This window comes from Oryctolagus cuniculus, chromosome 1 (assembly GCF_051225735.1).
Source record: "Oryctolagus cuniculus isolate XC-2025 breed Fujian yellow rabbit chromosome 1, ASM5122573v1, whole genome shotgun sequence".
NCBI lineage: Eukaryota > Metazoa > Chordata > Mammalia > Lagomorpha > Leporidae > Oryctolagus > Oryctolagus cuniculus.
Window position 1 is genome coordinate 45,029,420 of NC_142867.1, and position 24,870 is coordinate 45,054,289.

General features: G+C 36.4%; 2 protein-coding genes across 3 annotated transcripts in view; both read right to left on the reverse strand.

Annotated features, from left to right (window-relative positions):
* The window catches only part of NELL1 (neural EGFL like 1), a 1,050,155-nt gene that overhangs the window by 332,753 nt on the left and 692,532 nt on the right, over positions 1-24,870 (reverse strand). The window lies entirely within an intron of this gene.
* LOC103351073 (isocitrate dehydrogenase [NAD] subunit gamma, mitochondrial) lies at positions 13,334-14,326 on the reverse strand. The gene has a single exon (XM_008268817.5). The coding sequence runs from the start codon at positions 14,318-14,320 to the stop codon at positions 13,334-13,336; it is 987 nt and encodes a 328-aa protein (XP_008267039.4). The 5' UTR covers positions 14,321-14,326.

Below are 24,870 nucleotides of genomic sequence, written 5' to 3' on the forward strand. Positions count from 1 at the left end.
TTTATACCCCACTTAGCTCTGGTCAGCCATTTGAACAGCCAACAGCCTGTGTGTGGTCACGCCATTCCTGATTATCATTCTTCCTCATTCCTACCCCTATCTGAGCAAGCACTCCTGCGGTCTCCCTTTTTGAGGGCTGGTTAGTCAATGACAGGCAAGATCGCCTGGAGGACAACCTAAGACAGGCACAGCTGCATTAGGAGACCACATGGAAACAGGGTCAGCAATGGTATGGCCAAGGATAATGTCTCCCATTCAAAAATAAATGAAAAGGGGGAAATGTGGTGGAATGCGAAGGCCATGCCAAGATGGCCGCTGGCAAGCAAGCATAAGTTACTCAGGAATGGCTTCGGAACCCACCTGGCAAAGGAGCCTGCCTGGCACCAGACTGTGATTAATTAGAGCATAAACCGCCCCTTGACCGGATTGACTGCCTCAGCTATATAAGCTGCTGTACCAACTGAAATAAACAAGTCTGCGAGCTGCTTGCCTATAGCCGGCTTTCACCTGACTCCTGGTGCCTGTGTCCTGACTCCACACCTCTTGCCTGCACTGTGCTCCTCCTCTCAGAACGAATCCACAGCAACAATAGAGCTAAGCTGTTGCAACAGAGACTATACACAAAATGTATTATGTGACCCTTTACACATGTACATGCACAAATTTCAAATCCTGCCATAAAACAGTATGTAACTTATCATAGATTATCAATTTGCATAGTTCCAAGGAATTTTACAAATAAAAATGTCTAACAGTGAAATTTGCCCAATATAGGGCACAGGAAACATATGATCAGGAATACGTTTTCCCAAGAAAAGCCAGTTGAGTACAAGTTTCTGACTAGGCACTTGGAAATCTTCCAAAATCTTCTATGTTTCTGCAAGGAGTGGAATGCAATGTCTGCATTCTTATCAAGTGTTCTAATTGGTCCACACACAGACAAAACTAAGAAAACAGGACTGAAGATGCTGGAAAAATTAAACACAGATTTCTTAATAAAGCTGAAAATAGCTTAATAAAGCTGAAAATAGTCTACTGGCATCCCAAGGCATGTTTATTTCTGTTTAAATAGATGACTTCCCATAAACTATTATCAGCTCAGTGGGGATCCTAGGAGAGAAGTACTTTCTTCCTCCTGTGCATTTTAAGCTCTTTTCCAATGAAATCCTGCCTTTGATTGTAAAAAGCATCTGCCAATCTGGGTGAAAACTATAAGCATAACCATGGGTAAGTACTGCTACTTCAGCAGGCTGCAATGAAGTCCTCTAAACAGATACAAAATAGTCTTTTTGGTTCAGAAAATGGAGAGCTTGACAATCCTTTTCAAAAAAAGATGACTTCTTGGAAAAGGAAGAGTGAATTATCAGGTGGAGGAGTAACAGAGTCAATTTCAATAGAAATGTTTCTGCTGTTGCCATTGTTTATTTATTCAAGTAAAGATTGCCTTACTTGACATGAAGAATGTAGTAAATGCTTTGGTCATTTCTCTGTGAGACCTCATTGTTCATATGGCATGCATCCTGTTACCACTACAGAACAGTGGTAACTGGTACCATTCACCCTCGGCAGAAAATGGCCTTTCAGTGGATTCTCAGGGCAACCAACAGGAGCTTACACTATCAGAGAGAATGGGATGACTGAAGAGAGTGATGGATAAGATTTCAAATAAAACTCCAAGGACACTTAAAGAGACAGTGAGAGAGCTAACAGATTCAGAGCAGGGAGTTCGCTCTGGTGGTAAGCAACCAGAAAGGGAAGATATCTATTTCACTACCAAGGAAGACCCTGAGAGGAGATGAAGGAAGCTAGAAATGTTCTGGGAAGAACAGGATGATAAAACATGCTCACAGAGAACTGTCATTTAAAGAGAAACATGAAAAGAATAGAAAGGTTTTGAAGAAGCAGCAATTGTGCAGAGAAGTGGCTAAAGGAAAATAATGAATCTTCCTAATCACAAGAACTAGAGACAACTATAATGGGGTTTCTAATAAGGTTAATTAATCAATGTAAAGAGTTCATTATTGAAAAACAGAAACCGCAGAGAGAAATCAAATACTCATCTTCAATCTTGAAAATAAAACCTACAGATAAAAAAGCATCATCATCACAACTGTTGTGGGTAAAATGAGTTCAACAGTAATTACAGGGTGTAAGATAAGAAATGATGAGAAAAAAGTAAGGACTCCAAATATCAGGTAATGAGAGGATGATGGCAGGTCACCCAGCCTTCAGTGCCTTGGTCCTCACCCAGGGTGCACTCATACAGTCATTCTCTCACTCTCTGTCTTTCCCTCCCTCCATCCCCTCCCTCCTTTCTTCCTTCATCTCCCCTATTCCCTATTCTCACCTCCCCCTTCTTTAAATATGTATCCAGGCACTCTTGAAGTATGATTTACTCTGGGCAGGTTTCTATGATTTTCTCTGCCCTCTACTACAGTACCTGGCTTACACCTCTATTAAAAGACTTACGGCACTGTATTCTAATTACCTGATTATTGTTGATTCTCTCATCCCTTTGAGCTGCTTGAGAGAAAGCACACTAACCCTTAAAACTGTATATTCAGGACTTGTGCAGTTCATAGCTCAAAGCAAGTATAATGCTGAATGGAAGACAGACATTATTAAGGAACAAATGACTGAATAAAAAAAAATTGGATGATTTTAAATTTGGGATCAAAAATCACAACTTCATCACAACTTGAACACCTTGAAAATGATCAGTCCTACAGACAGTTCTTTCCCCGGAGAAAGCAGGTTACTTATAAATAGGGTCTTCCAACATCATTTTTCTGAAGCTTGACATGAAGATGATTTTTTGACTCTATACTGCTTTTCATGGACATTACATCTTTTATAAGTTTGAAAGGCCAAACTTACCAAAGGTGAAGTATCTTAGGTGTGCTCTAGCCTCAGTCTTAAGTAGTTAACTATGACTTCAGTTGAATTCCTTATCCAGAAATCTCAACTTCTTCTTTTGTTATTACAGATGTCTACCAAACAACTTCAATATTTCCTTTCCCCACATTTAAGAGATAATATAAATGATTATATAGGAATCAATCTCAACCCTACGTAAAATGATTTCCTTTTTATCAGTGACAAAACCTAAAGAAAAAGCTATTCTGGGAAAAGTTAAGAAACTTTGAAAAATTTAAATAGATAGCTATCCTTGTATAATATTTGATTTTTGAATTACTCATAGTTATATTACATACATTATTTAATAGCTTCTAAAAATAATAGAATAATTTAGAAATATGTTTTCCTTTACTATGAGCTCATTAAATAATTTCATTTACTCTTCTCCCATGAATTTTGACTGAGGCCTTCCCTAATGAGTACCACTTTTTGAGTCCTCTAAGGTTTTCTAAGTAAATCATTATCTATCTAAGCATATTGAGATAAGGCACTTCTTGACTCTGTGTCTGATGCTTCTTCAAACAAAGTCACAAGAATCTAATTAGATAATATTAGGACTTCTTATGTTCCCATTTGTTTATTAGGTACACGTTTATGACCTTTACAATATGACCAAACACCAAACTGTGCTTTAAAATGATGTTTAAAAATATTTGCTAGTGTCTGTATTTGAATTTTTAGCCAGTTTTATTGAGGTGTGATGGATGATTTTAAATTGCATATATTTAATGTTGTACATCTTGATGATGTGATATAAGTAAACACTGTGATTAATTAAACTAGTGTGAAATAACCATTATCCTCAAAGTAAGTCAGAACCTTTAGGGTGTGCATTTAGCCTGCCAGTTTCACATCTTTCACATCAGAATACCAGGGTTTGAGGCCCAGCTCCTCTTTCCAATTCCAGCTTCCTGCTAATGCACATCCTAGAAGACACTGGTGATGGCTCAAGTAATTGAATTCCAGCTGCCCAGATTGTGTTCACATCTGCAAGGCTTCAGGTGCAGCACAATCTTTTTTTTTTTTTTTAAGATTTTATTTATTTATTTAAGAGGCAGAGTTACAAACAGAGAGAGGGAGAGACAGAGAGAAAGGTCTTCCATCTGCTGGTTCACTTTCCAATCAGTGGCAATGGCCGGAGCTGAGCCAATCTGAAGCCAGGAGCCAGGAGTTTCTTCTGGGTCTCTCACGCAGCAGCAGAGGCCCAAGCTCTTAAGCCATCTTCCACTGCTTTCCCAGGCCATAGCAGAGAGCTGGCTCAGAAGTGGAGCAGCTGGGACTAGAACTGCTGCCCATATGGGATGCCGCAGGAAGAAGATTAACCTACTTCGCCACAGCACTGGCCCCAACCCAATCTTCATACTGCTAATTTTTGGGCAGGAACAAGTAGATGAGAAATAACTTTCTTTCTCTCTCTATATATATATTTTGTTTTCTCTCTCTTTCTCTCTACCCCCTCTGTGCTTCTCAGGTAAACAAAAATTGTAGATAAATGTACAGAAAATTTGAAGTTTACAATTGTAAGACCATATTCCCAGCAATAATTGACAATTGCTGAGGGTTTTCTTTATTTCTTTTAAAAATTTAATCTCTAGATATTTTCTGTAAAAAAACTCAAGTCAGGATAATGAATGTCTTTTTTTTGTCTTTCTTTAAATAACTTATTCAAAATAGTAGAACTAAGAGAATGATTAATAATATGAGAACATTCATAAGGATTTGAATTTAAGGCAATTCCTTTATTCTGAAGAATGGAAAAGTTAAAATAAATCAGCCTTGTATTTGGACATATACAATATTTTCTCTCCCTTTTGTGACAACATTCATTAATTTACATCCACTTTGCATGAATGAGATTTGGCATTAATAGTAACAAACCAGATGCTTCAGCAGATCAGAGCCCAGACTAGAGTTTTCATCAGTAGACACTGTTTTCACTCAGGCTGTGCTGAGTTTTAAGCATTTGCAAAATTGGTAACAAGACATCCCATTTTTTAAAATTGCCTTGTGAAGTTGAGCCATTTTTTTTCCATTTCAAATATGTCTCCTTTCTCCTTTTCTGGCATTTCTTGGAGCAGGCACAAATGCAATGTTTGTAGCTTCCACTATCAGTATAAGCAAATTCATCCTGATATGAAGAACACTTTACATAACAGGTTCCAATGTTATGCAAGTTGTCAGGGAAACTCCAAGGACCAAATGTCTCCCTTCAACAAATTTCTAGCTCTGTTATCAGCTACCCAAAGAAATTATGCATATTCTCAACTGAACCTTTAGTAACAAATTCAGTTTTATTGCAGCCTCTGTAATGACCCTGAACTTGGTACTCTTATTTACAAAACTCATTATTTCTTTTTATCGAACTGTATTCCTATTTTAGTAATTCTTTTGTTTCAAAAGCACAATACCTCTGTTCTAAATTTTATCTCTTTTTTAATTTGAATACTTAATCTACCATTCTCTGAAATGTCACCTATTTTCAATATTTGATGGTAGGTCCAGGCACCAAATAGTTTCATTTATCTGAGTATTCTGCCTTGTTCATTCTTGGATACTTAGGTAACCATAAGTCTCAAGAAAAGGCTCTAGTAGTAGTGCTTAGACACTGGCACCATTGCTGGGTTTTAACCTTGGCTCCACACTTACTATCTCATTAACCTAGAGCAAGTCAATGTACTTGTACATGCTGAAGTGTCTCTGTCAACATAATAGGCTAATGTGAGAGTTAAATTACTTAATACATGTGAACCATTTAAAAGAGTACCTGACACAGTATCAGTGTTTAAAAAAGTTTCATTAATTTTCTGATACAATACATCAGGAGATAAATTTGGAATAATAAAAAGATTAGTTCATCTGAAGTTATAAGACTTGGTTACTTAGCCTGGCTCAGCTGAATCCTGATGATGAGATTGAGGCAACTCACTTAGCCTTCCAGGGCTACTGTCTCTACAAAACTAAGCTCTCTTAACAGTGCTTCAAGTTTATGTGCCTATAGGATTATTTTTATGAGGAAACAGATCCATGGCTAAATCCTAATCTACTATCACATAAAATATATGAGAAATCTGAAATGACTATATACCCATGACCATTTAAACACCTGGATTCTATAGCCTACTGTTTTGACCTCCCTTACCCTCACTTCGTGTTACATGAGGGACCACAGACAAATTTCTTAACATATCTGTCTCAAAGTATTCTCTTCTATAAAATGTGGATTACAATGATAATCATCTCAAATGGTCATATATAAATTAAATAAGTTAATTAAATGCAAAGCATGTTGATCAAGCTATGGTAAATAACAAACATAATAAATATATTATCATTCTCTACAACCTGATTTTCTATGTGTCTAATCACCAAATTTTACCTACTAGTCAAAGCATTATGTGCTGGGTAATAGAACATTGGGGAAAATGTTCCAAATATTTCCTACCTTCAGGCTGGCGCTGTGGCTCATTTGGTTGATCCTCCACCTGTGGCGCCGGCATCCCATATGGGCACTGGGTTCTAGTCTTGATTGCTTCTCTTCCAGTCCAGCTCTCTGATGTGGCCCAGGAGTGCAGTGGAGGATGGCCCAAGTACTTGGGCCCCTGCACCCACATGGGAAACCAGGAGGAAGCACCTGGCTCCTGGCTTCGGATCGGCATAGCTCCAGCCGTAGTGGCCATTTGGGGGGTGAAGCAACAGAAAGAAGACCTTTCTCTCTGTCTCTCTCTCTCACTGTCTTACTCTATCTGTCAATTAAATTAAAAAAAATTCCCGACTTCAAAGAGCATATGATTAAGACTAAAATCAGCTATGAATAATCAATATACAATTAAATATGAAATGAAAGAGCTCAAACTTGCTACTAGTTAGATAACTTTTTAAACTAGTCTTTGAGAAGGTATAAACACAGAATACAAGAATCGGAATACAGGGCATCAACATGGATTATATTAAGTTAATGTGCCAGTTAAGTTGTAGGGAGAAAGAAATTCCTATATGTCAATCATTGTGGTAAGAATTTTAAACACATTATCCTGCTAGTAGATCATGTTTCCAAAGATGTACAAAATAGTGCTTGTCATCCCATGTGCTCTGTTGAAGTGTAATCTCATCACTCTGCCATCAAGAAGTGGAGTTTCCCATATTCTTCAACTTTGACCAGCTCTATTGTTCATGTTGTCCACAAGACTATGGTATAAGTGGTACTGAACAGCTTCCAAAGCTGGGCTTTAAGAGATCTAGAATGAACATTACCAAACACTAATTAAAGAAACTGAGTAAGACACAAAGAAGTGGAAAGATCTCCCATGTGTATGGATAGAAAGAAGTCATATTATCATAAAGCCCATACTACCCAAAGTGATTTATAAAATTTAATGCAATCCCTGTTAAAATTTCAATGACATTCTTCACAGGTTTAGAAAACAAATCCCAAACTACATTTGGAAAGACCCCAAATATCCAAAACTATCTTGAACAATTAAAAACAGATCTGCAGACATACTAGAGGCCTATTACAACCAAAACAACATAGCCCTGGCATAAAAATAGAAACATAGACCCATGGAATATAGTATAAAGCCCAGAAATAAATCCATGCATCTACAACAAATGTATATTTGACAAAGGTGCTAAAAACATTCTCCAAAGAAAGGACAGTCTTATCAGTAAATGGTGCTTTGAAATCTGTATTTCCACATGCAGAAGTGTTAAACAAGACACCAACCCACAGCTTGCAAAAAATCAACTCAAAATGGATCAAAATCAAAATGCAAGATCTGGAATTATTAAAGTGCCATAGGAAATCACAGGGGGAAACACTGCAAGAAATCCATATAGGCAAAAATTTTGAACCCCCCCCCCCCAACACACATGTACAAAGCGCAGGAAACAAAAGCAAAAGTAAACAAATGGGATTTCATCAATCAAGAAGCTTTTTCACAACCAATGAAACAATCAAAAAAGTGAAGATTTAATTGGTAGAATTGTAGGAAATATTGCAAACTATATATCTGATAAAAAATTCATAACCAGGTGACATAGGAGTTTAAAAAATCAACATTAACAATCCAGTTAAGAAACGGGCAAATGATTTGAATAGACTGTTTTCAAAAGAAAACAACAAATGGCCAACAAATATATAAAAATGCTCAGTATCACTAGCCATTATGGAAATGCAAATTAAAACTACAATGAGGCATCATTTCACTCCAGTTATAATAACTATTATCAAAAAAGTCAAAAAGTAAGTAATGCTGGTGAGGTTGCAGAGAAAAAGGAACCTGAATACACTGTTGATAGGAATACAAATTAGTACAGCCATTATGGAAAACCGTATGGAGATTCTTTTTTTTTTTTTTTTTTTTTTTTTTTTTTTTTTTTTTTGACAGGCAAAGTGGATAGTGAGAGAGAGAGACAGAGAGAAAGGTCTTCCTTTTTGCCATTGGTTCACCCTCCAATGGCTGCCACGGCCGGCGCTCTGTGGCCGGCGCATCACGCTGATCCGAAGGCAGGAGCCAGGTACTTATCCTCGTCTCCCATAGGGTGCAGGGCCCAAGCACTTGGGCCATCCTCCACTGCACTCCTGGGCCACAGCAGAGAGCTGGCCTGGAAGAGGGGCCACCGGGACAGAATCCGGCGCCCTGACCGGGACTAGAACCCGGTGTGCTGGCGCCGCTAGGTGGAGGATTAGCCTATTGAGCCACGGCGCCAGCCATATGGAGATTCTTTGAAAGACTAAAAATAGATCTAACATATTGTCCAACTATCGCACTTATGGGAATACAATAAAGAAATTAAATCAGGAAATGAAAGAGATATCTGTATTTCCATGTTTATTGCAACACTATTAACAGTAGCAAAGATAGGGAATCAACCTAAATCTCCATCAACGGATGAGTAGATTAAAAAATGTGATATATATACATAATGGAATATTATTCATCCATTAACAAAGAAAAGCTGACAGTTGCAACAAAATGGGTAGAAATGAAACTCCATTATGTTATGTGTAATACAGGAGATACAAAAAATAAATATCAAATATTTTCTCTTATCTGTTGAATATACATATATTGTACATATCTTTTTTAAATGTGTGGATGTCATATTATGTGGCATTTAGAAGTGCTTTCTTCTGTGAACCATACCTTTCACATAATAATATATTCTTCATTTCTCATTTTACGAACTTTGTCATGGATCCCATATTATGTGATGTTAATATTTCCCTCCATTGCCGCCTTTGTGGCACAGTGGGTTAAACCACTGCTTGTAATGCTCTCATACAATATCAGAGTGCCAGTTGGAATCCAGGCTATTCTGCTTCCAATACAGCTTCCTTCCTGCTAAAGTATCTAGGAAAGTAATGGAAAATGGCCCAAATTCCTGGGACACTGTCAACCATGTGGGAGACCTGGATTGAGTTCTTAGCTCCTGCCTTTGGCCAGCATAACCTCAGCTGTTGCAACCATTTGGAAGAGTGAACCAGCTAATGGAAGATCTCTTATTCAAATGTCTATCCCATCCTCACTGTGTCATTCTGACTTTCAAATATTTAAGTGAAACCCTGCTTTAAAAGTAGTATGGGTAAGGCTGGCGCTGTGACATAGTTGGTAAAGCCACTGCCTGCAGTGCTGGCATCCCATATGGGCACTGGTTCAACTCCGATTGCTCCACTTCCAATCCAGCTCTTTGCTATGGCCTGGGAAAGCAGTAGAAGATGGCTCAAGTCCTTGGGCCTCTGCACCTGCGTGGAAGACCTGGAAGAAGCTCCTGGAATGTGGCTTCGGATTAATGCAGCTCTGGCCGTTGCTGCCAATTGGGGAGTGAACCAAGCAGATGGAAGACTCTCTCTCTCTCTCTCTCTTTCTCTCTGCCTTTCCTCCTTTCTCTGTATAACTCTTTCAAATAAATAAATAAATCTTTAAAAAAATAGTATGTGTGTATGTATAATGTTAACATAGGAAGCAGATATGGTTTAAAGTGCTATGCTTAATCTATATATACTCATGGAACACTTATTTCAACTTTTCTGTATTATTTGAAAGATTTTGAAATAATTTTCAATTTAAATAATAAAAAGAAGCTTCAACAACATAGAGAGAGAAAGAGAGCACTTTAGGATTTGCTTTATAGAATACTCCTTGGAACCCATGCTTGACAAGGCAAAACAGCCATCTCAGAAGGCCATATGGAGAAAAGCTGACTGGAACCAACATGGCAGCCACATGAATGAGATCATTTTGGAACTTCCAGCCATCCCAGCACTCCCTTTTATAAGAACCACCCAGTTAACCTACAAATCATGAAAGATAATCATTTGTTTTCCTAAGCCACTAAGTTTTATGGTGGTTGTTATACACAACCAAAGTGATGATTTAATTTTTAAATAATCACAAAAAAGTAGGTATTTACCTTTATTTCATAGATGAGCAAATGTGACTTCAGAGAGGTTAAACAATTTATGTGGCATATTGGCATTAATCCCAGCTATGGAACTTGAGTGACTGAATGTAAGACCATTAACCAAAATAAATACTTAAAAAGAAGTAGTTAATTAAAGAAACATTAGTCAACTTGTTGCTGTGGGTATTTTAATAGCAGGAGTGTAAGCAAAGTAGTGTAAATTGATAGATTGATAGAGCCTAAAATGAAATTATCCAATGAACGCACAACAGAAATCTCTGATAACAGAAGTGGCCTGCCAAATTTTTATTCTATTTTTTGCCTAAAAGATTTTACAGTTATTTAGAGAGGAGTAAAGAAAGGTTCCAAGACTGAAGCCAGAAAGGATCATTTTGCCACAGATTAGCTCTTTCAGTCTCACAATTATAAATATAAACCATTCCTTCCCCCCACCCCTCTTTCCCTTCTTTCATCCTTCCTTCCCCCATCCTTGTCCTGAGTTCTGATGCTGTAGGGATGGATGACTACTATTGCTATTGCTATGGAATTCACTGTATAGTATTTTATGTAGTCAGTTGACTTTCTCTTAAGGACAAAAGGAATCCATAGGATGAGAGGTTTTAAGTAGGTAAATGGCATGATCCAATTACCCTCCAGAAAGATCTCACTGGGTGATTACAGAAAATACATTAAAGAGATCTAAACTGCATCAGGTCACAAATTGGAGGCTATACTTCTAGTAAGTGAAATCCAAAGTTACCAATGATGAAAAAGGTTAATAAGAAAGGAGGTGTCAATGAAGAAGAAAAGTCTCTGAACTCAAGAAACAGAAAAGACAAAATAATTAAGCAGTTGCAATTTGTTTTTCTAGTTGAAAGTTGATTATAAACCACTAATTCTTGATAAATAACATGCATTTATCCTAAGACTTATCTTCTAGAATGATATATGATTGATAGTAATCAATGCAATAATTTCTAAAATGCACCAAGCATTTATCTTGCTAAAGGAACAAAGCTATATAGCCTTTATGTACATTTTCTCTTTGAACTTTCCCAACAACCTGTGAGGTAGATACAATTATTTCACTTTACAGGTAAGAAAAGGTAGGCTGTATCAACTATGACATTCATGTTTTTACTAAAAAAATGATTGTGCAAGGAGTAACAGAAGACAAGGAAGAAAACTATTTTATATTTGCTTTTGGGACACTCACAGCTAAAAAGAAAAATCTATTCCTGAAGTAAAAATTTCCATCATAATGGATTATGTGTCATCACAATAATCTGGCCCAAGAACTATAGGGAGGATTCTGGAGATTACCAACTTTTACAGAGAAGGAAACTTTAGCTCAAATGCACAATAAGTTTCTACAGCTAAGTGAAAACTGACAGTTATGTCACTGTTTGCAGTTAGGCTGGTTGCAACATGAACAAAGTCCCCCAGTAATGCAATAACATTAAGACTACAGAGTAGATAGTGTGAGTTAAGGTGGAGAGGTTAGATGGCAAGTGGTAGATTTCAGACGAATATCTATGCTTTGTCAAACTGCATCTCTAGTTGAAGTTTAAATCAATGCAGACACGGGCGCCATATGGACTAGTGGCAGCCCTGGTCAGAGACATGTCTGAAATCCAATAATTTTATAATTGACTCTTTCCTGTTTGCCTTATTATTCTTCAGTAAATATTTCTAGGTAGGTAAAGGTGATCACATTCACCTCAAACTAAATTCTTCAGTTTTTCCAAACCCTAGCCCTGAATTTACATATGATTAGGACAGGTGAGATCAAGGTAATGTGTTCAAGTTAATGCCTTTTGGAAACCAAAGGGAATTTTTCATGGTTTAAGATAAATATTTTCAAAAACACAGAAGGCATTATTTTTCTATTCACTCTATCTGCAGACCATTTCTGTTCACAAAACTACTGTAATATTTTATCATCTTTGTGTTTTTAATTTTCTCCTTGAGTAATAACAATTTTTAAGCACTAGCAAAATTATTTTTGCTTGCATGTCACCCAATTATGACCTTAAAAACATTGTAAATACAATATATGACAATGCAACAGTAGCAATTACTTTAAAAGGTCAGTGATTTTTTTTGTTTTCTTACATAACACTCTATCTTTAAGCAAAAAAAAAATTGAAAGTAAGCATATTAAGGAATGTGAAACAATAAGCATGATGTTTTACAATCCCTGGTTCTATTTGCATAGCAAATAATTGTGGACCCAGTGCATGTAACCTGGGGATTTGACTTGTACACTCTTGAGCCCAACTGGAAGAAGTTCAAGAATCCCCTTCCAGAAAAGCTTCAGCAACCAGGAATGTCTGCTTGTTACAAAGAATATCACTCTCTCTCACTGTCCACTCTGCCTGTCAAAAAAAAAAAAAAAAAAAAGAATATCACAGAAAATTCCTAACACCAAAAGTCATAACCGAGATCAAGGGAAAAAATGGGATATCCAGTAGGAGTGGAAGCATTCCATGGTAACTCAACTTTATATTGCCTTATTTATTATTAAAGCTGCAATGTAATTTTTGCAAGGTTTATTGCACTAATTAACTCATTAACAACCTCTAGAGAGAAAGTTGATTTCCCTATAGACTAGTTTGCTGAATTTCAATGATCTCGATAAGAAGAAAACCAATGTGCCAGGTTCTAGGAAAACCCCAAGGACTCCACAAACAACTCTGATTTATAAAGCATATCTTATCATAGAGAAGTGAGAACTACAGATTAAAATAGAGAAGAATGACTTCACTTCATTTACATGGTGATAGGTTTGACTAATTTAGACAAGCAATGTTTGCAGCATTTTAATTTAATGGTTAAAAAGCAGTCTTAATTCCCCCTCTGCTCTCCTGAATTAGGGTTGAAGATGGTATATCATAGAGTTCACCTTAGTCAAACTTGCTATGTTTCTGAGTTGTGAGAATGGGAGTGGCGCAGGAAAACATTTGAAAGATAGGTGAGCCTCCAATATATTGACCATTTATTTTACATTTTAGATGTGATCCATTATGCTGTGAATGATGTCCAGCGTGGTACCCTGGCCTCCAATGTCTGGGGTGTGAACATTTTTGTTGTCTAGTGATGCCAATACTGCAGTACGAATGTGAGTGGCATAGGAGTGGAGTTTGAGGTAGTCCAGCATAGTGCAACTTGTCAGCAACATGGCAGTAGGGTTGACACTATTCTTATTGACTAAATGCTTGCCTGATTGCCTTGCAGCTGTCTCAAACACTGCATATAAGTGGCCATAGTTGGCTCCAGGTACCAGGCCTGCTCCCCTGACCAATCCTGTGCATACATTGTTGACAATGTTGCCATAAAGATTAGGCATCACCATGACATCAAACTGTTGAGGATGGGATACCAATTGCATTGTAGTATTGTCCACAATCATGCCTTCTAAGGTAAGCTGAGGATAGTGGGATGCCACCTCTGTACAGCATTGGAGGAAGAGACCATCTCCCAGTTTCATGATGTTAGCCTTGTGCACAGCTGTCACTTTTTTGCGACCCATCTTCTGGGCCAGCTGGAAGGCATATTCAGCAATGCGCATTGATTTGGCTTTAGTAATGATCTTTAAGCTCTCTATTACTCCTCTCACACTCTCATGCTCCAGGTTGCTGTACTCACCCTCTGTGTTTTCTCGAACAACTAAGATATCTATGTCCTTGTGCCGGGTCTCCACACTTGGCAGATTCTTGAAATGGATGACACTGGCATAGAGATCTAGGGTAGTGCGAAACATGTTGTTGTAGGACTTATGAGAAGGTGGTAGAGTGTGATCTGTTTCAATGTTGCCCTTCAAAGCCACACGGTTTCGACGGACAGCCATGATGGCATTGTGAACATCCTCTTCACTAGAAGCAGAAGTTACTAACACTTCCTCAAAGTCCACAGGCACACAGGCATGTTTGAATATAGATTTGACATGCAGCATGAGTTCTGGCCCAATGCCATCCCCAGGAATCATAGTCACCATGTGCTGGCCACCATAATTGGCTGGTGGAGGGGTTGTATGATAAAAAGAAAAGCTCCTCAAGGATATCTTACGGCCAAGTAAAATTTCCCAGGAGTGACCTGGAATGGTAAGTTGGAATATCGCCTTCACAGAGCAACTGATTGTTGTCAGCATCTTCAATGCCACAACTAATAAGATGAGATTTATTCAATCCATGCGAAAATATGTGCCCTTCCTCTTGCTTTGAACTAACTTCTTTTGATAGAATTCTGGATCCATAATTCTTCTTTAGGTCACAATTCTCTCTCCTTCCTTATATTCTATGTTGTGTAGACATTCTACTGTAGTGAGATAAACAGTTAGAAGAATATGAGATGTATTATATAGTAGAAAACATTTTGGAATTGGATATGTTATAAGCAATATTGAATGTCCTAATCTTTTTATTCTACACTTTAAAGAGATAGACTTTATTTTTTAGAACTGCTTCCAGATAGCAGCAAATTTGGGTGGAAGGCTCAAGTACAACCTCCTCTATCTTCATGAGAATGGCATGTTTGTTACAACTGATGAACCAATGTTGGTACATTATTATCACCCAAAGATCAAAGTATACATTTGATTTCATTCTTGGTGCTTTATAGTCTATAGATTTGAATCAATGTGTAATGAAAAGTTACAGCATTACAATCTCATATAGAGTATTTTGTTCTTTGTTGAGGAGAAATATGCTTTGTCAGAAAAACACCTGGATAAAATTTAATTTCTAAAATCTATCTGTAGATTTGCTGATTCAGAATGCCTAGAATTGGGCCCAAATAATTTTGTTTTAATGAATTTGACTTATACTGATATTTGAGAACAACTACGCTATGAAATGGTTCCAACAAAAAATGATGAGCAACTAAATTAGGGTGAAGAAAGTGACAAAGGAGAATAACACCTCCAGGAATATATGTGAGATAAATAGGAGTAGACTACAGACAAAGAAGACATTAAACATTATTCTTTATTTATTTAAGAGATTGAGTAAATGACTATACAATCAGTATAAATGTCTAGCACTGCAGAAGAGCAGCTTGGGTAGGGGAATAGGATAGAAAATGAATTTGGTTTCACATACACTGTACTTTGAAAGCCTATAGGACATCCACATAATGATGGCAGTGGGTTGTTAAATAAGTGAGTCTTCAGCCAAAGAAGGGTGACAGTATAGATTCAAGAGTTATCAATATATGGGAGAGAGTTAAACACACAGGAGTATATTAAATAGCCTAGAGCATAGGTTTTCAACTTTTATTATGCTGTGACAGATGATGAATGATATTCATATGAGCCACATTTCTAGGAGCATACTCAGATTTGTAAGAAAACCAAATACACACAAACAAAAGTAATTGGCCAAATAAAGCAGAGTTCCCAAACAATTTTATAGATCATATTCACAAAAGCATTTTACTAGTAAATTAATAGTGAAATCTATTAAATAATCTAAAATGTGTCAAAAATTTAGGGAAAATGAATATATGGCTAATATATAAAAGATACATTAAACTACATTTTAAAGATCTTATTCAGACCCATACAAATAATTTAAAAACCAGTTTGTACTTACAAAGACCAAGAAAAAGAATTCTTACTTTGGTATTAAAATAGATAGCAACATAGTATTTGCATTCATTCATCACACTAACATAAATATTACTGCATGTGTCATTTGGATAATCACTTCGTCTTTGACTTGGAAATTGTTGCTATAGTCTCATTCTCATTTCTATGCTATGAAGATGTACATGCACATATATATTTTCTCTATTTCTCTTCCTTTTTAAATATGTATCCATGGAATAAATCAAAGAAGCAAAACAAAGTATAAATCCACAGTTTAAAGACTAGAATGTTTCAAAATTGCTATAATGATTAATGATGAATCAATAATCACAGTTCATGGATATTTTCAGCAAGTATAAAATAGGCTATTAATTATGAGCTTAACACTAACACTTAGGACTTATTCAAATTCCACCTTTTCACACACAGATAGCATGCACTATTCAGATGCAAATGAGTAAGTCTGACATCCTTATGATAGTAACATTGAGGTTATGCAAATTAATTAAAGTAAATCATTCACCAGCACTTACAAGTTAATGCTTATGAAGAAGTAAGTAATTTTGACAAATATCATCACTAGTGGTGATCCTGTAATGTGTCATGCCTCTATGATCAAGAAGTATTAGCCTAGGAAGAGGACTGCAGAGAAATGAAAAAATTTTACAGAAATGAGGACTATAAATATGGGAATTATTAGGATATAATTAAAGAAGAAATGCATGAAAGATGAGAACAAATAGATAAGGATATAACAGAAGCCAAGAGAAATGAAATATTTGAGGAATGAATGATCAATAGGGTCAAAATCCTATTAAGAAGTCAATAACATTAGAATTTGGAATGATGGGGTCATTGATAATCACCATGAAGCCATGTAGATGAATAGTTAGAGTACTGGGCACCACAGCCAAGCTGTCTACAGTGTACAACTTCTTTAACCCTTATAAGTCTCATGACCTTTTTAGGAAAAGAGAAATGCTTTGAAACAAGTATAAAACTTATACCTTCAAACAACTTGAATTCTATAAAGAGGTAAACTTACATCTTGATGAAATGTGAACCAGCAGTTGATGCTAAATGCTTTACAAGTAACCTAGCTGTGATGTGGGGGTGCAGAGCATGGACAGCCTGCACACTCACACAAGGATGCTTAGGAAAGAGAATGAAGTCTGATCTAACATAAGAGCAAGCAGCAGACTCGTGCACAGGAAAGGTGAAATTTCTGAGAAAGAAAGGAAAACTGAACAGCCTGCAGGGGACACTAAACATTCCAGTTTGGTTCAAAGGAAAGGTTTATGTAGAAAAATAGTGACGGAATAACAAAGAAAATAAATTGGGGTCAAGGGGTAGAGGGTCTTGAGTGGCAAACTAAGGAATTTATGTAATATCCTGAAGGCAATAGAGACATGTTAAATGTTTCCAAAACTAAAATATAGGGCTTTGAAAGGTAGTACTTTAAAAAAGAAAACACAGTTAAAAAATAAAATAGAGGAGAAACAGTGAAGTCTCAAGGCCCAGGACTACTTTATACCAAAGCTTTTCCTTAATGCAAGCAGAAAATTTAAAACATGCACTCTTTAAGAAAGCTCTTGAAATTCATTTGATATGTCCTAGAAAAGTAATTGATTATGAACATGCTTTGTACAATTTTTTTCTAAAAAGAATCAATACACAGAGATTGGGTTTGTTCCATTTTCTCTATTGCACAATTAGTGCAATTTCTCACCTGTCATGCCATCACTATTTAATAACCACAAGGGAGCCGACAGATGGCAAAGATCTGTGGAGAGCCATATTAAACATAATCTAAAAATGTCCTTTTTGTTTCACAAAAGAGAATACACAATATATAATAACAAATCCATCATAGAGGCCTTGCCTATTCTTATAATAAGAAGAGAATTTCCTGAATATAGTTTCATTAAATTAAAGAAGAAATCTTCTCTTGCAAAAAAAGAAAGTATTGAGGTGTGGGTGGGGAATTCAAATTATTCATGGAACCCATGCATTTTTTTTCTTTTCAGTTTTCGATGAAACAGAAGAGTTTATAATCAAGTCATGTAAGTGATATTTAAGCAGCCAAGTTCGCTTTTTTGATTGAAGAGAAGCCAGGTGAAGACTCAAGATTACAGGTAAATTGGAAATAGCTTATCTTTTAACTTTAATTCTAACTAAACTTTACAGTCACATGAACAACTCTATTAAATACATTCTATTATTTAGGGCCTTTGACTATGTCACACTAAATTCTGCCTCCCTATCTAGCAGGATTGTGGCCTTCCAAGAACTATTCATAAGTTTGATTATTATATGTTCTGCTCTGTATTTTGGAGGCTTTCCTTTCAATCAGGATAAGGAAGGCAGAAGAATTTCCCAATGCATGAAAGCCTGAGTCATTGAAGCCTTCTCTGTTAAATACATTTCAGTTGTTAGTTCAACACACACACATGCACACCCTCATACTCCACAATTGTTACAATAGCTCAAGTAATCATACCCTGTCCTCAAAAAGTTATAATATTAATTAATAAAAAATTCACAGTCCCTATAAAGTATACCTCATACTTGTTAAATGATCCAATTCATAAAGTAAGGTTGTTATAATAATAACAGAATCTGAAAATTAGAGGGAACATACAAAAGTTACTTATTTTATTTATTTATTTTATTTATTTATTTTTTGACAGGCAGAGTTAGACAGTGAGAGAGAGAGACAGAAAGAAATGTCTTCCTTCCATGAGTTCACCCCCCAAATGGCCATTATGGCTGGCACACTGTACTAATCCGAAGCCAGGAATCAGCTGCTTCTCCTGGTCTCCCACGCGGGTGCAGGGCCCAAGCACTTGGGATATCCTCCACTGCACTCCTGGGCCACAGCAGAGAGCTGGACTGGAAAAGGAGCAACTGGGACAAAATCCGGTGCCCCAACCGGGACTAGAACTCGGGGTGCCAGTGCCTCAGATGGAGGATTAGCCTAGTGAGCCACAGTGCCGGCCAGAAGCTACTTATTTTAGCCAAACAATATATACCTGGTCAACACTACAAGTAGGTGTTTATGTAAACTACATGTTTTTAAAAAAATATTCTCAAATACACTCCATCCAGCCTTCCCACCTCCTATCTGCAAGACATAAATAGGCTCTCTCTCTCTCACACACACACACACACACACACATACCTACATACTTCATTATGGCAGACATTTAGGCTTATTTCAGAAAAAACTTTTAATTACATAAAACTGAAAACCTCTACAAAGTTCCAAGTAAAGCTGGTTGATTAAATGCATATATTTATATCTGTTCCTCCTTGAAATTCCATTGAAGTTATATTTCAAAGATTTTTTTTTCTGTTTTTGATACATTATATACCCACAAGAGGCATGAGAGTTAGAGAAAAAGCTAAAAATTCTGAAAACTTGGAAAGCAGAAGAGGGAGTGACAATGGCCTTCTCAGATCTAAGATCATCAATGAAGTAATTTGTTTCTACAAAGCACAAAAGGCTCAGGAATGGCAGTGCCAACTCTGAAAGTGGCTAAAATGGGCTGAAATTCTCAGTAATAGCCAGAAAACACTCAATTCCTCTCTCCAATCCGTCCAGTCAGATAGCCATCCCTCCATTAGCCTAAGATTAGATCAGAGATCTATTGTCTCCACTTTGGAACACTATACAGGACCAAGAGCATGCCTCCATGTTGAACAATGAGAAAAATAAGTGAAAACATATATAGTAACCAGAATGCTGAAAGATGGACTTTTATTGCCTACACAGAAATTTTAAAGAGTATTTTCTAAGGAAACCAACAAACTAACAATAAAATATTCAAAGATACTGACTGCGGGTATTTCCCAAAAGAAGAGAATGGCCCGGCTTGTCTTATATTGTATTCTTTGGTCAGCCTTCACATCCCTGTTGGCACACAGTCTTTGGATAGTTTTTATTGTCAAGTTGTAAAACAGAAGTAAATAGCCAGCTTCAAATATTTGAGAATGTTGCCAATATAAAAGATAGAAGTCAAAGTAAATTAGCAAACACAACAAGGAAGATATAGGATGATATTTCATTATCACTGTCACTTCATTATTCAATGTAACTAATGTCCTTAGCAGAGAAGGGATACCACATCACATTCATGAAGCAAAACCAAACAAAAACCATGAATCTTGATGTGAATGGAAGGGGAGAGGGAGTGGGAAAGGGGAGGGTTGCAGGTGGGAGGGACGTTATGGGGGGAAGCCATTGTAATCCATAAGCTGTACTTTGGAAATTTATATTCATTAAATAAAAGTTTAAAAAATACATAAAAAAAGAAAAAAAAAAGGAAAGGAAATGTAGTATTGAAATATAAAATTGTATAGCAGAGCTAAGTAGCCTAGTGAAAGGGTTGGGAAATAAAGTGAAAGAGATTTCCCGATATTACATGAAAATGACAAGTACATGGAAAATAAGGAAGAAAATAAGTAAGACAACTAAAAAACAACAGGATAGCCAGGAAGAGATAAAGGAGACAAAAGATATGGGGGTCAGAGAGTATGTGACAAGTACCAAAGACACAATGCAAGAGCATTTACAATCTCATAAAAATTAGGAATATCTAGATTTTAAAATTCTACTGACTGTTAAACAGAATATAGGAAAATTATACTTTTTAAAGATTTACCTATCTATTTGAAAGGCAGAGTTACAGACAGTGAGAAGAAGAGACAGAACCACCCACTGGTTCACTGCCCAAAAGGACACGACAGCCAGGCTGGTCCCAGTGAGAAATAAGGAACCTAGAACTCCTTCTGGGTTGCTTATATGGGAGGCAGGGCTACAAAAACTTAGGCAATATTCCATTGCTTCCCCAGGCACATTAGCAGGGAACTGAACTGGAAGTGGAGCAACTAGGACTTGAACCTATTTGGGATGCTAGAATCATAGGTACTGACTTAGCCCCTATGCCACAGTGCTGGCCTCCAAAAGTTATGTTTTTATCAACATGAAATTTAAAACTATAGATTTTCAAAACAAGGATAAAAAGTTAGAAAGGCATTGGACTTTTCAAATTCCATACTAGAGCCTATATAACAATGGAGTAATCTCTTCAAAATCCTGAGGGGGAAAATAATTTATGAAGTAAAACATCTTTCAAATTACCACTCAAGGGTGAAGGTAAAACTATTTTTAAAAACATTTATATTTTGCTTAGTCCATCACAGATAATCTTCTAAGTAATTTATAACTATTAACTAATTTCATACAAACAGATTTCAGAGAAGCAAGGTGTCAACAATTTTTCTTTCATGTAAATCTTTTCACATGCTTTTCTGCAAACTTAGAGCACTAAGGCAAGATGAATTAGAACAGTTTACAGCAACAGTGGCTCCCAACCCAGAGGGAGAAAAAGATGACCTACAAAATCATAGTGAAGAGAGATTTGTAAGACCTGAGGCCCAGAAATCAACCAAACTGTAGGGAAATCTTGTCAAAAACATGAAAGAGTTAATGTCTCAGAGTATATTTATATAACTGGTGAGAATTTGAAAATAAATTGTGATAAGACCATAGCAAATCAAGCAATAAGATGAAAACGAGATGATTATTAACGATAAGAAGAACAAAGAGTTGAAGAAGAAAGGAAATCAAGTATAATCTATCCCATGATTCAGTAATCAATAGCACATACAAAGTCATAATAACATAAAGACAGAATATTGATCTAACGAGAAGATGTGTGAAGAGGTATGTGAAGGATAAGCAAATCTTCATCTTAAACAATGAAGTTAATTTTAATGTCAAAACAGAAAATATGCTGCAGTAGCTTAGAACCATACTATTTAGATATATTGTCAAAATGACCAGGAGAATTATATGTTAAGAGAATTAAAGGTCTGAAGAGGTCAAATAATGAAAAACTGCACTGACTAGCCTCAGAAAGATACCGGAAAAACAAAGGAATGAACACATTCCTAGGACACTGAGTGAGAGAAAGTTTCAGTGGAGAATGAACAGAACAGAGACTCTACAAGGCAGAAAGAAGAGAGGACAGACACACCTCCACGAGTCATGCCTCCACTGCTGCATCTATGTGACCAGCCCATGGCTAAGAAACACCATCTTGCCAAGATAAGGAAGGAGGAAGGTGCCACAGCACTCTCGCCCCAATCTGGCAGCTTTAACTGAACAATTATTTCCACAATCCTCACTGTTTTCAAGTCCAGCCTGGAGAGCTGTCACGGGTCTGAGTGACTGCTTTGCTCAAAAACAGGAAAGCCACATTGCCTCTCTTCTCCTACAACAAAAGCATCAGACTAAATTTGCTGTGGATGGCAAGCAGTCCTGCTGCAACCTGAATCACCAGACCAAAGACAGAACTTACAGAGGAGAGAGCGGCAAATCTAAGCACACTGTGACTGTAGGGGTTCTAGGCCCAAGTACCAAGCTAGAAAAATTGCAGGTTATAGCTGGGTTCTCATACACCCGCTCAGTCTGACTTAGGAGACAAAGAGCTCTCTACATACTGAGGACAATCTCAAAGTGGGGTCAAGGGACACATTATGGAATGTGTTGGTGCTAACGACAGTGCACATGCCAGGGTGTGTGAGGTGCACTGTCACTGTGAGCTCACTCTAAGCTGTGAATCAGCTAGCGCACCCTGACACAGAGAAAATGTGAATGCATCGATCAGCTCCAACATCCTCTCCCCTACTGAATGTAGCCAAAGATACTATAAATAATCCTCCAGAAGAGACAGAAATAAGAGATCCCCCAGATGCACAAAAAGCAGCATAGAAGCATGAACAAGGAACGAAGCATGACTCCCTAAAAGAATGCAATCATTCTGTGAGGAAGGGGAGAATGGCAAAATGAAGAATTCAAATAAATGATTGTAAGATTACTCAGAAATACAGAGATTCAATTAAAAGAAATTAAGAAGTCAGCACATGTCATGGATGAGACATTCAGCAGAGATTGAGACACGGAAAAAGAAACAAAGAGAAATATTAGAAATGAAATATTGAAGACGTCAAATAAAAATACAGAGGAAAGACTTAAAACAAATTCGATGAGGCAAGAGAAATAATATATGATCTGCAAGTCAAGTCATTTGAAATATATCAGACAAAAAAATGGAAAGAATTAAAGCAATGTTCAGGATCTATGAAATACCATCAAATGACTAAATATACAATTCTTAGGAGTTCCTGAAGGAGTAGAAAAACAGAATGGAAGTACACAGAACCCCAAATAGTCATGATCAAATTTTCAGCAGCCCTTGTCTCTACTGTTGAGGAAAGCATTGTTTTTTTGTTTGTTTGTTTGTTTGCTTATTGTTTGTTTTCTTCTGTTGAACTCTTTACTTAGTATAGGGTTAAGCTTATGAGTACAACATTAACTGAAAATAGATCTTTGTAAAAAATAAATATGGGAATAGGAAAGGGAAGAGGAAATGGTGGGAGGATGGGTGGTAGGAAGGGTAGGGTGGAAAGTATCACTATGTTCCTTGTATACCTTAAATAAAATTAAAAAATAAAAAAGATTCTCATGATGAATTATAATCAATTTTTCAAAATTTTACAGAACTCCCATCAGATTGACAGCAATTTTCTCAATAGATTTCCTTGGCTGTAGGGTTTCTATTGAATGAGTTTGGAAAGGTTCTCTCTTTTTCATTTGTTGAATAATTTAAGAAGTGGCATTAATTCTTTCTTGAAAGTTTTGACATCTAGTCAAAGTTTGCAATGAAAAAGACCTACCAATCCAGAGTATTTACCCAGTGATTCTCTCTGATTCATAAATAATAGTGAAATAAAGATGCTCCAAAACAAGCAAAAATTTAAAAAACTTGCCACCACATGGCAAACTTACAGATGATACTTAAGGATATACTACATAAAGAAAGAAAAACAATCATCATTATGAAATAATATAAAGGCAGAAAACCTTCTAGTAAAGTGCAAAAGAGAATCAAAAAACATGAATATTTATGGAAAAATGTCAGGACTAAGTCATTATTTATAACAATAACTTTAAATGTAAGTGAGCTAAATTCTCATATTAAAAGATACAGAATGGTTGAATCTATTTTAAAAAAGGCCATCTATATGGTACCTACAAGAAACACACTTCAACAATAAAGATACACATAAATGAAAAATGAAAGATAGAAAAAGATATCCTTTGCAAATGTAAATCAAAAGTGAGCAGGTGTAGCAATGCTCATATCATATAAAATAGACTTTAAGACAAAAAATGTTAAAAGACATGAAGAAGTTCATTATGTAATGATTAATGGATCAATTCAATAGGAAGATGTGACTATAATAAATGTTTACGCATACAATGCTAGAGCACACAGTTTTACAAAGCAAATATTAATGGATCCAAAGGGAGACATAAACTCCAATATGATAATAATTGGGGACTTCACCACCTCACTTCCATCAATGGATAGAATAATCAGAGGAAAAAAATCAACCAACAGATCTAAGCTGTACTATAGATCAAATGGACATAATAGAGATATGCAGAATATTCCATCCCACAGTTGCAGAACACACATTCTTTCCATCAGTACTTGGAACATTATTCAGAATAGATTAAATACTAGGCCCTAAAATGAGTCTCAACAAATTAAAAAAAATTGAGATCGGATCATGTGTCTTTTCTGACCACAATGGAATGAAGCTGGAATTAACAACAAAAGAAACCCTAGAAAATACACAAACACATGGAAACTGAACAGTCTACTCCTAAATGGGTCATAAAAAATCAAAATGGAAATCAAAAAATTTCCTTTAAATAAATAAAAGTGCAAACACCATATATTAAAATTTATGGGATACAGCAAAAAGCAGTGTTAACAGGAAAGTTTATGGTAATAAGTATTTATATCAAAAAATTGGAAATGTATCAAATAAATGATCTAACAATGCATCTTAAGGACATGGACAAACAAGAACAAAACAAATCC